This window comes from Gossypium hirsutum, chromosome D13 (assembly GCF_007990345.1).
Source record: "Gossypium hirsutum isolate 1008001.06 chromosome D13, Gossypium_hirsutum_v2.1, whole genome shotgun sequence".
Lineage (NCBI taxonomy): Eukaryota > Viridiplantae > Streptophyta > Magnoliopsida > Malvales > Malvaceae > Gossypium > Gossypium hirsutum.
The window spans coordinates 60,146,061-60,160,481 of record NC_053449.1 but is presented as its reverse complement, the minus strand read 5'-3'; the positions used below and the strand labels follow the sequence as shown (position 1 = coordinate 60,160,481).

The 14,421-nt window shown below is 33.4% G+C and overlaps 2 protein-coding genes, 1 long non-coding RNA gene and 1 pseudogene across 3 annotated transcripts; 2 read left to right on the top strand and 2 right to left on the bottom strand.

Annotated features, from left to right (window-relative positions):
* Positions 1-3,339: 3,339 nt before the first annotated feature.
* LOC107943929 (copper transporter 5) lies at positions 3,340-4,085 on the bottom strand. Its single transcript, XM_016877743.2, has one exon. It carries the CDS (start codon positions 3,913-3,915, stop codon positions 3,508-3,510), a length of 408 nt encoding a protein of 135 aa, XP_016733232.1. The 5' UTR covers positions 3,916-4,085; the 3' UTR covers positions 3,340-3,507.
* A 922-nt stretch (positions 4,086-5,007) lies between these two features.
* Positions 5,008-7,205, bottom strand: LOC107943928 (cation/calcium exchanger 4-like; annotated as a pseudogene).
* Positions 7,206-9,024: 1,819 nt separating this feature from the next.
* Positions 9,025-10,687, top strand: LOC121225190 (uncharacterized). The gene is made up of 2 exons (XR_005923112.1): positions 9,025-9,752; positions 9,961-10,687. It is a non-coding gene; the product is annotated as an uncharacterized lncRNA (long non-coding RNA).
* A 690-nt stretch (positions 10,688-11,377) lies between these two features.
* On the top strand, positions 11,378-14,242 carry LOC121225188 (protein STRICTOSIDINE SYNTHASE-LIKE 4). Its single transcript, XM_041109378.1, has 4 exons — positions 11,378-11,936; positions 12,017-12,229; positions 12,305-12,372; positions 13,559-14,242. Exons 1-4 carry the CDS (start codon positions 11,781-11,783, stop codon positions 13,797-13,799), a joined length of 678 nt encoding a protein of 225 aa, XP_040965312.1. The 5' UTR covers positions 11,378-11,780; the 3' UTR covers positions 13,800-14,242.
* Positions 14,243-14,421: the final 179 nt, after the last annotated feature.

The following is a 14,421-nucleotide window of genomic DNA, read 5'->3' as shown; positions in this document are numbered from 1 at the left end:
AAATCTCAAAATTATACATGAATTTTGATTTAATGTACAGTTGTATACATGAACTTTAATTCCGTGCAATTATACACGTGAAACTCTAATTGTGGTTCACATGTATACTTGAAACTTTAATTTTGATTTAATCATGCATATTTAAAGAAATAAATACTTTAATTTATTTTTATATTGGATAAATATAATTATTTATGCATGCGCTATATAAACATAAAATGAAATATCAATATTTGTGTTAACAATTTACAAGAATTGGATATACGATTGCACATTAAACCATAGTTCATATATGGTTTTGGTATTTATCCCTTATTATATTTATCTTTTTGAAGAGTTGATAGATTTTAGACTAAAAGTATTGGGTTATTTACTTTTTATGATATTGGATGAGTGACGCTTAAAACATGATCACCAATTGAGTTGAAATTGAAAACTTATAGATTGGTTTTTTGCGGACAAGTAAAGTTACTTTCTATAGTTAAAGACTTTGGATTACATCACGACTCTTATAGAATTATCATCATATGTTGATTTTTAGCTTTACTTTATAAGAAAAAGTGACTAGATTGTAAAACTTAAGTAGTATATAAATTTAAGTTTTATATACTACTTAAGTTTTGCCTAGGTTAAAGGGAATCGAAAGTAACTGAGAGATTAATAGTTTAATCTCTTAAGAGTTGCAAAGTTAAGCTTTTGATGGGAAAGTTTAGTGGGAGAGCGATCTAGTCTTTGTACAACGGTGAGGTCACGAAATTGGTAAGTGTTATGTTGCACTTACAAGTAGAGAAATAGAGAAAAACGAGCTTTTAACTCAAATGAGAGAAGATTTTGTTGAATTGATGAATAACTCCAAATGGTTCTAACCTTTTATAGCTTTACAATAGCTAAAATTAGTAAGCTCAAAGTTAAAAATAGCAAAATTAAATATGAAAAAAAACCTCAACCATATTTGGTAATCCCTAATTTTTAGGGATGATTTATTTACCAAAAACATCTCAATAATCCCTCAACATGGAAGTGTGCTTTCAGTTTAGTACATACTTACTACTTGATGTCTAAGGCCAAGTATTTTCCTGAACTTGACAAATGATACCAACTTGAGAGGCTTGGTAAATACATCAGCAACTTGATCCTCACTTTTGCACTACTGTAGCTCAATTGCTCCTTCATTGCTAAGATCTCACAGAAAGTAATATTTTACATCAATATGCTTTATTCTTTCATGCAACACAAGATTTTTTAACAACTTGATAGTTGAGTTGTTATCACATAAATTTATAGTGGCTCTTTCTAGCTTTAGTTATAGTTGTTCAAGGATTCTTGTGAGCCAAATAGCTTGACAAGCACAAGTTGTAGTAGCAACAAATTCAGCTTCTGTTCTTGATAATGTGATAATGGATTGCTTCTTAGATGACTACCAAATAGTCATAGCTTGAAGTACTTCTTTTATCATCTCGATCCCCTGCTTAATCACTATCGGTGAAACTATTCATGTCTGACTTTTCACCCATGTTGTTGGCCCATTTTTATAACCTTTGTCTTCACTTTCATATGGTTATCATATGGTTAGGGGTGGAAAATCACTCACCTTTTTTCTCAACTTTTTTTTTTAATTTTTTATGTATATACTTGAACTTGCACTATTTTGAATTTTATTTAATATTTTTACTCCAACTTCAATTATGACATTGAAATGATTTCTTAATTTCTTCCTAGTTGGTCCGATATTTTAAACAATATATTATAATATATTTTTATAAAGTTATGTAAAAAATGCATTTCAATATATTTTAAATTATTTTATAAAATATAATATCAATATAAATTTAATAGGTAAATTTACATCCCAAGTCACTAAATTATTAGTAAATTTGCATTTTGGTCACTCAATTTTAAAAAGTTACAAAATAGTCATTGAACTATTTAAAAGTTTTCATTTAAGTCATTAGACTGTTAAAGTTACTACTGCATTGTCTTCTTTGTTTGCACCACCTGCGCAAATCAAAAGCTCTCCTTTCTCATATCTTCTACAGTTCGGTTTTTTCATAAAGCAATGTTATTCTATTTGTTAATGGGTATTAATTTTCGAATTTTTTAAAATTGTAGCTTAAAGCTAGCTAATTAGACTTTTTAAAAAAAACCATGACAACCCCATGACTTAAATAAATATTTTTGTATATTTTTAGGACTTAAATTAAAAATTTTAAATAATTTAATAATCGTTTTATAATCTTTTTAAAATTAAATGACTAAAATATAAACTTATTAATAATTTAGTGACATTGATATAGTTTACCCATTAATTTATGGTTATAAGAAGAAAGAAGTGGAAAGTAGGGAGGGGGAAGAGCGCAGGCCCACACGTGGGGTCCTGAAAGCATTGATGGAGAAAGACCGACATTTTGAGAAGACAAGTCAGTGTCTCCATTCCCCTTTCATAACCATAACATAACCCACACTCTCACACCTCACGCTCTTTTCCAAAGTACTACAACCCCACCACCCACATGTCTACCTATCCCAAATCTATGTAATGAATTTAATTCAAAGAGAGATTTGCGGTGCGTCTTAGAAATTGAGGAAGAGGGGTTTGAGAGGGTGATGCCAGCATTTGCATTCATTGCTGCTCTGTTTCCATAAATAAACACACATTGACTTTCATCTCCGATGACTCCAATGAGCAATCATTGTCCCATTTCCACCTTCTTCTATTAGTATTATAACATTCAAAGCATGGGTATAGGTTTTGAGTTTTGGTTAGTTCAGTTGAGGATAAGGCCTTGCTTGGGCCATCACTATTGAAACTGCCTACTTGCGTCTCATATGCTCATGTTTAGCATCACACTCTCTCCATTCAGCCCAATGGAAGCACTTGAGATTAATGGTTATTTCCCTCGCCCATTTCCAAATGTACGTCTAATATTAAAGCAAAAGCAATGATGATAGGTTTTTTCTTGGTAAAACATCAATTACGAGCTAATAATAGAATCAATGTTGGACATTAACAATCGTCTATCTATCTCTAATCATCGATCAATGAACGTGCAGCGTGAAAAATTCTTACGTCAATGGAAATTTTTTATTTAATTATATAATAATATTTGATTTAAATACTAAATTTAATATTAATGTCAAATTTAAATATTAAATAGTATATTAATCTTAATATAAAAACACCAAATAGGAAAGAGATATAATTTAAAAGAATAAAAAATTATATTTATCGGAATAATTCAATAATTAATTTTCGTATTTTGTAAGCTCATTAATGGTGAGTTTGGATGGACGGTGTATTTACGTGATTAGTATAAAAACAGCTATAACGGTGAGATTAGATACTATAACGATACTGTAGCATGAGACAAAAAGTAAACTAAACACATCACACCGCACCCAATCACCAATCCAAACCACTACTGAACCCGATGAAACGTTGATTATTGGTACAAGAAATAGGGGTGTAATGTACAAAGCAAAAAAAAAATGGTTAAAAATGAAGTTATATCAAGCACAAGCGCAAGCGTTGTCGATCACCACCCATGGTTCCTCATCGTCGATAAGCCTGAAAAACAAGTACCCAACAACTAGTCCCGAAACGACGGCCAAGAAAACGCCGCCGTTGAACGACATTAAGGCCAACATCAGGAGATAGCCAATTGCTGAGTTGACACCGAAGAGCACGGCCGTCGCGATTTTAGCAGAGCGTTGGTATTTGGGGAGGAGAGAAACAGCGGTGGTGGAGGAGGAAGAGAGGGATCGGAAACGGAGGCGGCGGTCTTCCATGTACTGGTAAAAGGAAGAGAAGAGGAAACAAGAAAGTAGAGTGAGGAGGTAACTCAGCCATGAATCGGTTTTCCATGAATCAACGAGGAGGGTTACATTTTTACCCCAATATAATGTCAAATGCATCATCTTTTCTTTTGTACACAGAAAAAGAAAATTTTCTTTAAGATTTTGATTGATGGCTTTGGTTTGGTCGGGAATTCTGATCAGAAATGAAAGTGAAACTCATTAGTTCTAAAGGATGGAGTTTTTTAATTTACCATTATGCCCTTTGTGGGATACGATACGATTGGCAAATGCCAAGCTTGGAATCGAAGTTAAGGTTTAATTGGGGAAAAGCAAAAGGGCGCCTCCAAGCTATACATAAATTGGTAAGCTACAACAAAAGTCATTAAACTATTAATAAATTTGTATTTTGGTCACTCAACTTTAATAATTTATAAAATAATCACTAAATTATTCAAAAGTTTTCATTTAAGTCACTGGGTCAGTGGGTTGTTAAGTTATTTTCTTAAAAGTTTGGCTATTGAGCTCTAAGCAATGATTCAACGATCGATACAGTGGATTAATACCCTATTGATGAATAAAAGAATATACATTAGATCCAAGTCGGTCTAACGGTCGGTGTTGAAAATTGGAAGAGAAAGTTGTTTGAATTTTAGTTCGCAAATTCGTGACATTCAATGTTGTTTCATGAAAAAAAATTGAATTACAGAAGAAAAGGAAAATGAAAGCTTTCGATTGGTGCAAGCGGTGTAAACAGAAAAGGCCATACAACAATAATTTTAACAACTCAATGACTTGAAAATTGTCGAATAATTCAATGACCATTTTATAACTTTTTAAAGTTAAGTAACTAAAACGTAAACTTCCTAATCCTAATCGTTTAATTACCTTGTGTAATTTATTCTACATAAATTTTAAAAATCTAATTTTAATTTTTCTTTTTTATATAATTTTAATCCATGGGCTAAATCAGATTAGAACAATATTTTTCAATCCTTAAATAAAGTTTTTGTGTTCCTATTTTTTTTCTTATTATTTTGTGATCGTTCTACCGTCATTACTAACCTTTATTATAACAGAGTTGAAGTCTATTACTATTAAAACCCAATGCTGTACAAGATTTCTAACCAAAATTTATCCTCCTGTACCATTGCTCTTTAAATGGGGATACAGTACACCAACAATAACAATACTGAACTAGCAAAGGCCACAACGTTTTCAATCCCAACCTATTGATAAAACACCGAGGGAAGCACTCACCTGAACAATGACAAATATTAAGTAGATCATTATAAGCCCGATCCCGAGTGTCTTGTTCGGCCGCATATCGTTCCGGGGCAACATGATGAAGGACCAAACTAGGCCTAATGCTAGAAACCCCATTGTACAAAACAAGCTACTATCTCTGGGAACTATGTATGGAGCAGGTTTCTTATTCCATGCACCGAGCACCAATGAGATCCCCAAACCGGCAAGCGTGTTGAACATCGGTCCGGCATAGCACCCTGACATGGCAATCTGTACACTGTCCCTGCCATTCATTGCAAGTGCAATGTCCGACATCAAATCGCCCATTGAGTTGCCCCATGCCAATACGGTTAGACCGAGGATCGAAGGTTTAATACCAAAGATCACACCTAGTCCCACCAATAAAGCAACAAGCTCGTTTGCAATCATGTAAAACCAGACTATGCTCATGAAAAATCCTCCCAAAACCCATGGGAGCAAAAACCGGTGAGGCGGGTGATCGGATGAGGTGAATAGATATGCGGAAACTCCGAGTATGCCACCGAAGGTAACACCAATGAAGTACACAATTTCCTGACTTAATGGAGTTGCATCATCGCCTTTAGTGTTCCACAAGAAAGCAAGAAGTATAGGCGCCAACATAGCACTAGCCACGGCATACCCCTTCGACCATCGCTCTTCCACCATAGGAATCGTCAACTGTCTTGGAAGTGTCAACGGAAACTCCAGCAACGAAACAAACTTAGAACAAGAGAATAAAGACCGTTCTTTCAACACGACCTCATCCTCATCATTCCAACCCCACGTTGATTTTGGGTCCTCTTCAAGCTCATCTGAATAGATTGCCACCTGAGATGCCCACATCCAATGAGGCAACCTATTCTCGAGACATGGTACGTCACTTTTTGAGCGAGATTCAAGCAACGAGGCATAAACAGGATCCCCCTCTTCATCTCCAATAGAAGATGAATTACACCATCTAACAGGCAACAATGGTGTAACATACCTCAACTTAAACACCCTAATGTTTATCCTACCAACCTCATTAAGAGCAACAGCAAGAACATAAATCAAATACAGCAAAACAAACAACAATGCAGTCCCAACAGTGACCTCTCCAACAGTTAAAATCAAGAACAGCCAAATCAAACAGAACAAAAAGAAACCAATGTCCCTAACAAAGGAATACCTATCAATTTGAACCTTTTTTCAGCTATACAAAGAGAAATAATCCCAACAACAACACAAGTGACAAACACAGCACCCCTAACACACTGTTAATCCCAACCTCACTTGAATTCTTACTTGCAAATGCAGCAATGCTAGCAAACAGGTCAGGAGCACCATTCCCTAATGGCAACAAAGTAACCCCAGCAACAGTTGGTGACATTTTCAATAAACTCGAAAGCTTTTCCAAGGAAAAACAAAAGTAATCAGCTGCTGTGTTACCCAATAAGTAAAACAAGGCAACCAACCATATAGCCAATACAGTGAACCCCAAGAAGCTAACATTTTGACAGCTACAATAAAAGAACTTGATGTAGTTGAAAAACCCACCAGGACTACACTCAGGGTGGGCAATCAAGTAATCACATTGACTAGGATAGCCCTTGTGTTCAATCAACCCTGAGCAAATTTTGGGTTTTCTAGCAGCCAAGTCATTGACTTCAACACTGGTATCATTAGTTTCTATGATTCTCCTGTGGATAACTTCACTTTGATCATAAAACCCAACTCTGGGTTTCACTAAAAATGGTGTTTTGAAGCCATTTTCGTGATTGTAAAACAAGAAAAGTAGTACCAAGGCAAAAACAGAACGAACAATTCCACGAAATTTGGGTTCCATTTCAAAAACAAAAAAAAGAAGGAAACATAAAAACGTTTTTCTTTTCTTTGTTCAATGGTTTCAAAACATGGGATAAATAATAAGAGAAGGGAATTGAAAAAACAAGAGAGGAAGCTTCATGGAGGCTGATATAAGAGACAATAAATAATTGGGAACAAGCAAAAATCTGTAAACTTTGAAGGAAAAACAAAATGGAATCGAGCTAAAAAGGTTGAGCAATGGAAGGTAATGCATGTCGGGGCTGGAAAATAACAATGGGGGAACCGACAAAAATGTAGTTCGGTACTGGTTTCCCGGCAACAGCTGCTAATTGGGCTTTTCAACTTATTCACGGAGGAAACAAAAAGATTTGAAGACAAAAAAAAAAAAAAAGGACATTAATGCTAGTTGATGATACACAATCTCTTTTTAACACTTATTGTGTCTTTAAATTTCGATATTAAACAAAATGGAAATTTATAGTTTCTATGATTAAAATATTGATTTTTGGACTTCGATTGCAAGTTGGTTTTTATAAAGACAGATTGAAAAAAAAAGGAAGAGATTTTCTTTATTGTATACTAGGTTATCTTTTACTCTCACATAAAAATTGTTAAAAATTCTATTACACGCGTATACATGTAGATTATGTACTTATAACACAGATGTTAATTTAAAAATAACATACAATAAATAATGAAATGTATGATTTAAAACTAATTAATAATAATATATGAAACATGTACGATATGAAAATGAAACAAATATATTAAATTGTGAGTAAAATGAAATTTAAACATGTAAATACGTCACATTAAGAATATTAAAGCAATACAATTGTTTATCATGGCGTTGTTATCAATATTGAGTTAGTGTCGAGTTGACTAGTGACATCAACTCAATCAATAACGTTTTCAATACTAGATATCTATCACACACGTATATGTGTGAAAACTACGTACTTAGAACACAAATGTTAGTTTGAAAATAACATACAAGTATGGTTTGGAACTATTTAATGACGCATGGAAAATATATACTATTACTATATTAAAATGAAAAAAATTAAATTGTGAGTAAAATAAAATTTAAACGCGTAAATACATTATATTAAGAATACTAAATGCAGTGTAATTTTTTATCATGATGTTATAATCAATATTGAGTTAGTGCCGAGTTGACTTGTCAACAAAATTATCAATATCCACAATTGATGAAGGCAATAAAGTATGCATAATACAATTAGAATAAAGTTTTGGTTCAGTGGTAAAGTTAATTCCAAACGCATGCAAAATTTTCATTGTCTTTTTTAAATAAAAAGATTAAAATACTCTCAAATAATACAACTTATTTTAATTACGAATGAATATTTTCGTAATTTCTCTAATCGAGTTGGTGTCCGGTTGACTCGTGACACCAACTCAGTCAAACATTTTTGTAATTTCTCCGAGTTAGTGCTCGATTGACTTTTAACACCAACTCAATCAGGGGCTTATATCCTACTATAGTATTATTTTATTAAAAAACATGCACAAATACACCATCGTATTAATATTTGTTACTTTGTATATAAAAAAGATATTTTAATAAATTTTCAATCGAATTGATATCACTCATCCTAACTCAGTATGAAAATTACCAAAAACCTAAAGTAACAAATAATATAAGATTATTTTTGTCTTTTCGTGTTTTTTTAATAAAATAATAATATGAAACTAGTAATGCGAGGAGTCTTGCCAGACCATGAAAGCAAATGGATCTTAGGATTTAAAAGATGTTTGGAGAAGTACTCAATTTTTTATGCATAATTATAGGGAATTTATGATGGCTTGTTTATTCTACAGAGTCGAAATTATGAAAAAGTGTTGATTCGGGTAAATAGTGTGGAGGTTGTGAAAGCTATTCAAGATTCTTTCAAGAATTACTCGAAATTTGCTTTAATTAGACGAATTCACGAACATTGGACAAGGGTTAGTGAAATATATGGTTAGAGAGGAAAATGAGGATGGTAACTGCATAACAAAAATGGTTTTTGATCGATATTTGTAGTACCTCTATTTTTGTCTTATTGTTACCTTAATTTTTTCTTTTCGTTTTTTCCTTTTTAGTAAAAGATGAAGGAAAGAGAAATTATGGGGATGAATCTAAGTACAGTTTGAGTTACTTTCATTGGTTACAGGAATTTTCCTTGCAGTTTCATTTTCTGTCTTCATCTTCCTCGAATACCCATTTTTCAGCTGAAATTGGACCCAAAAAATAGAAAGCCACTACCATTATCGTACAAGCTCACATGTTGTAAGATTGTTTTGTAGTAAGACAAGCCGAATCACCCCTTCATTGCTTAAAGGAAAGTGTCATTAGATTCTGCTACAGCACTCATATTAAACATATCTGCCAATCGATTTTTGCTCAACAACAACCGATATAAGAAGAACCCTATGAAGCCTGAACCACTTCTTTAGTTGCCATAAACATTAAACTCTATCTATAAACAAAACATTGATGCAGATTTCCCTTGTTTTTTCATTTTTTTCCCTTTTAAACTTGAGAAGAATAACTCAGCTAGAAAGAGCTGAGAAACAACTCTTGAATTGGAAAGGGAGACGATCCCTTTAAATCCTCTAAATCCATGCAACAACACGAGCTCACGGTGATTCGAAGCTTCGACCAATGATTCTCCCCATGGCAGAGATGGGGTACTCTGTTTTGTCGCCCTGAACTTGTTGCAGAAACTGATGTGTCGATCCGATCTTAAATCCGGTAATCGCTTCGATGTAGAGTCCGCAAATCCAACTGCCCTTGTAATGTATGTAGGATATAAACAGGAGGGCATTCCTCTGTGAACAGGGTAGCACCAGGGGAGGCAGGGGCTTTGGTCCCAAAAATGGTAAAACTTTTATGAGTTTATAAACTAATACAATGATAAATATTTTAGCCTTCCAAACATTTAAATCAGATTGAGAACAATCAGTTTAATTGGTGGCTTTGAGTACTTGAGTCTGAAATTTCCATTTTATGGAAAAGAAACATCGAAAACTTCTAATCTTTTATTCTGTTTTTTTTTTTTTTTACTTTCTAAACTCTGTTTTGTTAAGGTAGTGAAGCAGGGGAGTGAAAGAGATTCATGTCATGTGGGTGTAATAAAAAGCGACAAATAAAGATCCATGGATCAAATGTAAATTAGCTTAGTTAAGATCAGCAACCCCACAAAGTCCATCATTCTACGAAAATTGGCCACAACCGACGACCTGCAATGGCACCTATACCTCTCCCAGCCACTCACCCTTTTCGGTCATACTGGTTTTCTCACACTACACAACGGCACATACTTGCGCTACTGCAGTCGCAATTGTTGGGTTATACTCCTGTTCCAATTTCCAGAGCCACACATTACCAGGGTCATCCAAAACTAGAGTTGTTCATGGTATGGTGACCCGGTCCGGTCCGGTCCGAAGGCTTATTCAAAAATTGAAAGTGTTTAGATAAAAATATAAATCCAAAAAATAAATTTTAAAAAAAGAATAATACATTTTTAGAAAATAGGTCAATTCTTGGGTAAAATTTTTTTGGTCCGGGCCCAGGTCTAAATTTGCAATAAAAAATAACCCTTGCTGTTTTGCTCCTGTTTTTCAACTTTTTTACCACAGTTTTGCCACCATTTCGGTATTTACTATTTTATTGTTAATATTTGAATAATGTATAAGACTTGTTTTGTTGTTAATTTTGTTACTATTTTAGAGGTATTTACTTGTTAAGTTGTACATATATTAATATAATTTAAATATAAAGTCTTTTAAATTTATTGAGAAATATTTATTTTAATATTTTTAGCATATTTGGTGTATCATATTTTTTATATAAAAAAATAAAAATTTTAAAAAATTAATTCGGACGGACTGGATCGAGACCAGGCTTTAACATTTTTATCCAAGTCGAACTTTGACAAAAATTTAGATTCATTTTTGGGACTGAACCGAACCCGAACCTAAAATTTTATTAGGACCTAACCCAACCAATGAAGAATTCTATTCAAAACCAACTTTTTGTCTCACGCTACAGTATCGCTACGGTATCTAATTTCACCGCCATTGCTGTTTTTACACTAACCATAAGTAAACGCGCCGTCCATCTAAATTTACCCTAAGAAACATCATATTACATCTACTAATTATATGCCTTAAACACTGGATTTAAATATTTATACATGTTATACAACTATAAAAAATATATAAGAACCCAACTCGAAATACCCATAATTAAGTAGCATTTCATTTGAGGGGATCCTTTCCTATTTCCTGGACTAGAATACCATCCCTTTCATTTTGACATCCGTTAATATCGTGTATAACAATATATATAACCACATATAGATGCATGCGTATGGTATAACTTGTATAATGTGGGGATATATTCTTATGACCTTACATGCATGGAACAAGCCAAATGTCATCGCATATTTTTTCAGTAAAAATCCACTCAAGTTTATACGAAAAGCAATATACATTGCTGGGAAATGCACATGTGTCTTAACATGTCTATGCCACACTGTTATAATTTTCATGCCATCAAAACATTATCAAATTTATTTAATTTCAACCTAACTCTTTTATTTGAAGTCATAAACTTTTGAAACTAATAAGGGTAAATAACAACATTTAAAAAATATTTAAAAATTATAAAATTTTTATTAAAAAATAATAATGTTGACCCATTAAAATATAATGATTATAGATTTTTAAAAAAAATTTTAAAAAATTTTATAATTTTTTATAACTATTATTTATAATTTTTATGATTTTTTAACATAATTTTTAAAATTTTAAAAGAGATTAATTATTCTAAAACGCTATATATATCTTAGGTTTCTCTCAACCACACACAAATTATCATTTCTGAAACAGCAGTTTCCAGTTTCATGGCTGTCTTCAAAAAGTGTTTGGTCTTTCTGTTAGTTCTTCTTACAGCCTTTGCACTTCAAATCATCTTCTTCTCACCAATATCACCAGACATACTTGAACTACCATTAACATCACCTTCAGCTTCAGTTCCTCCATCAAACAACCAGTTACAGGTAAAAAATAATATTACATCATGAACCACACACCACCTCCTACGTTATTTATATGTGTACATGCTTGAGTTTGGATGTAGAAAGTGATTAAACTTGGAGAAGGGTTGTTGGAAGGTCCGGAGGATGTCGCGGTGGATGAAGACGGCGCGTTGTATACGGCAACCCGTGGCGGGTGGATCAGGAGATTGCATCGAAATGGTTCATGGGAGGATTGGAAGAAATTTGAAAGCAATACTTTGCTTGGAATCGCAACACCTAAACGAGACGGTCTCATTGTTTGTGATGCCGATAAGGTAATTAAATTATTCCATCCATAAGCGGATATTTTACTGCATGAACTCTGTCATGTTTTATGTTCTTTTTCTCAGGGTTTGCTTAAGTTTACAGATGATGGTGTAACAGTTCTTGCATCACATGTAGATGGTTCTGAAATCAGGTAAATGGTTCAAATCAGCATAATTTTAGACATACTCTTTTAAAAGAAATCGAGAAACCAATTAAAATTTAATTCGATTGGCATAAGAATTGTTACTAATATGGAAAGAGGTGGATTCGAGTGCGCTGAAACTAGAGGTGCTCATGGGCCGGGTCAGGCCCAAAATATGGGAGGGTTCGGGTAAAAATATAGACTCGAAATATGAGTTTGGGCAAAAAATGAGGCCCGTTTTCTTGGGCACCACTTTTTTGGCCTGAGCCCGGCCCGGCCCGGCCCGAATATAATAAATATATATTTTTTAATTTTTAATTTTAAAATACTTTTTTATTATTTTATTTTTAAAATAAATTTTTGGTGTTTATTAAAAAATGAGCCGGGCCGGGCTTAGAAAATTTTTTGGGCTGGGCCTAGAGAAAATTTTAGGCCCATATTTTGGGTCGGGCCCGGGCCAGGGCCTAAGACTCGTGCCGAATTTTTTTTGGGCTCGACCTGAAACTGGCCCGGCCCATGAGCTCCTCTAGCTGAAACGCATTATCTTCTTATTTATGGATTGGATAGGGGTTATGGGTAGTATTGACATATTTTCTAAAAAAGAACGGATATGATCGAAACTTATAACAAGATTATTTTAAAAAAATCTAGAAACATGTGGTATATGCTGCTGGTTAATCTATTAAGTAATCCTAATGTTGATTAATCTATTATTTTCCACTTTTAATTTTAATTTTAATTTTTTGTGTTTAAACAAATTGTTGGACTAGTTCAATTACTGAGTCATATTGTACAACACTACCAAAAATGATCCCAACCTTGTAATAATCTAACAAAAATAAATAAATCTCAAATCCAAAGACTCAAATTAAAATGACTCAAACTCAAAATTAATCCAAACTCGAAAATAACTTATACCAAAATAGATCCAAATCTAAAGTAAACAAGCTCAGTTTTATCCAAATTAAAATAACTTAAAATTTTTAAAATCCGAATTCAGCCATGGCAATTAACATATTGTAAAACAAATCAACCCTACCCAATCCTATTTTTAATCAACCATGTTCTTCTTTATGCTAAAAGACAATATTGGTAACTTCAATGTCAAAAGAGAACATCCATCCATCCATCATCATCATCATCATCATCACTACCTATATACTAATGTTGGTATGTTGTTAAAAAATATGATCAGGTTTGCAGATGATGCGATTGAAGCATCGGATGGAAGTATCTATTTTAGTGTAGCAAGCACTAAATATGGACTCCACGACTGGACTCTGGATCTTCTAGAGGCAAAACCTCATGGCCAGATTCTTAAATATGACCCATCAACTCAACACACCTCCATTTTATTAGATGGTTTGTACTTTGCTAATGGTGTTGCACTCTCCAAAGATGAAGATTTTCTTCTTATATGTGAAACGTTCAGGTAACCCATCAATATCTTTGTTGACACCATTTTTGATGAAAACGGGGTCGACTTGGGTTTTGATGAAAACGAAAAAAAACGGGAGTCGCCACCAATCCTTTTTGGGGTGTGATTGGGTCACCTTGGAAAGAGGTTGTTTTTAATAAATAATTTGATCTTATTAAAACAACGGTTTTGGTCTACGAAATTTAGGAAACGGGTTCGGGAGTCGGTTACGTACGAGGAAGGGTTAGCACCCTCGTAACGCCCAGAAATTGGTACCTAGTTGATTATCTAATGTCTTGATGTCGAAAATTGAGAACTTGAAAGAATTAAAAAAATACGATCCTAGCATTAAAGTTTTGGAAAAAGAAGTATATTCCACGTTAATCGAGAAAGAGAATCATATCCAGTAAGTTAGAATACAATGTCTCAAACTCCCGATACGCGAATAAAAAATGCTTATTTAAAAGATATTTTAGCCATCTCGGATTTAAAATGAGATCACGACCAGTAAGTTAGGACGCGACTCTTTTTAAGATCCCGGGATCATTTAAAATTTGAGCTTGAAAAGATTCGTGCATTTAGATTTATCGAGAAAACGAAACCCAGTAAGTTAGGGCACGATTTTCTCGATTCCAACACGA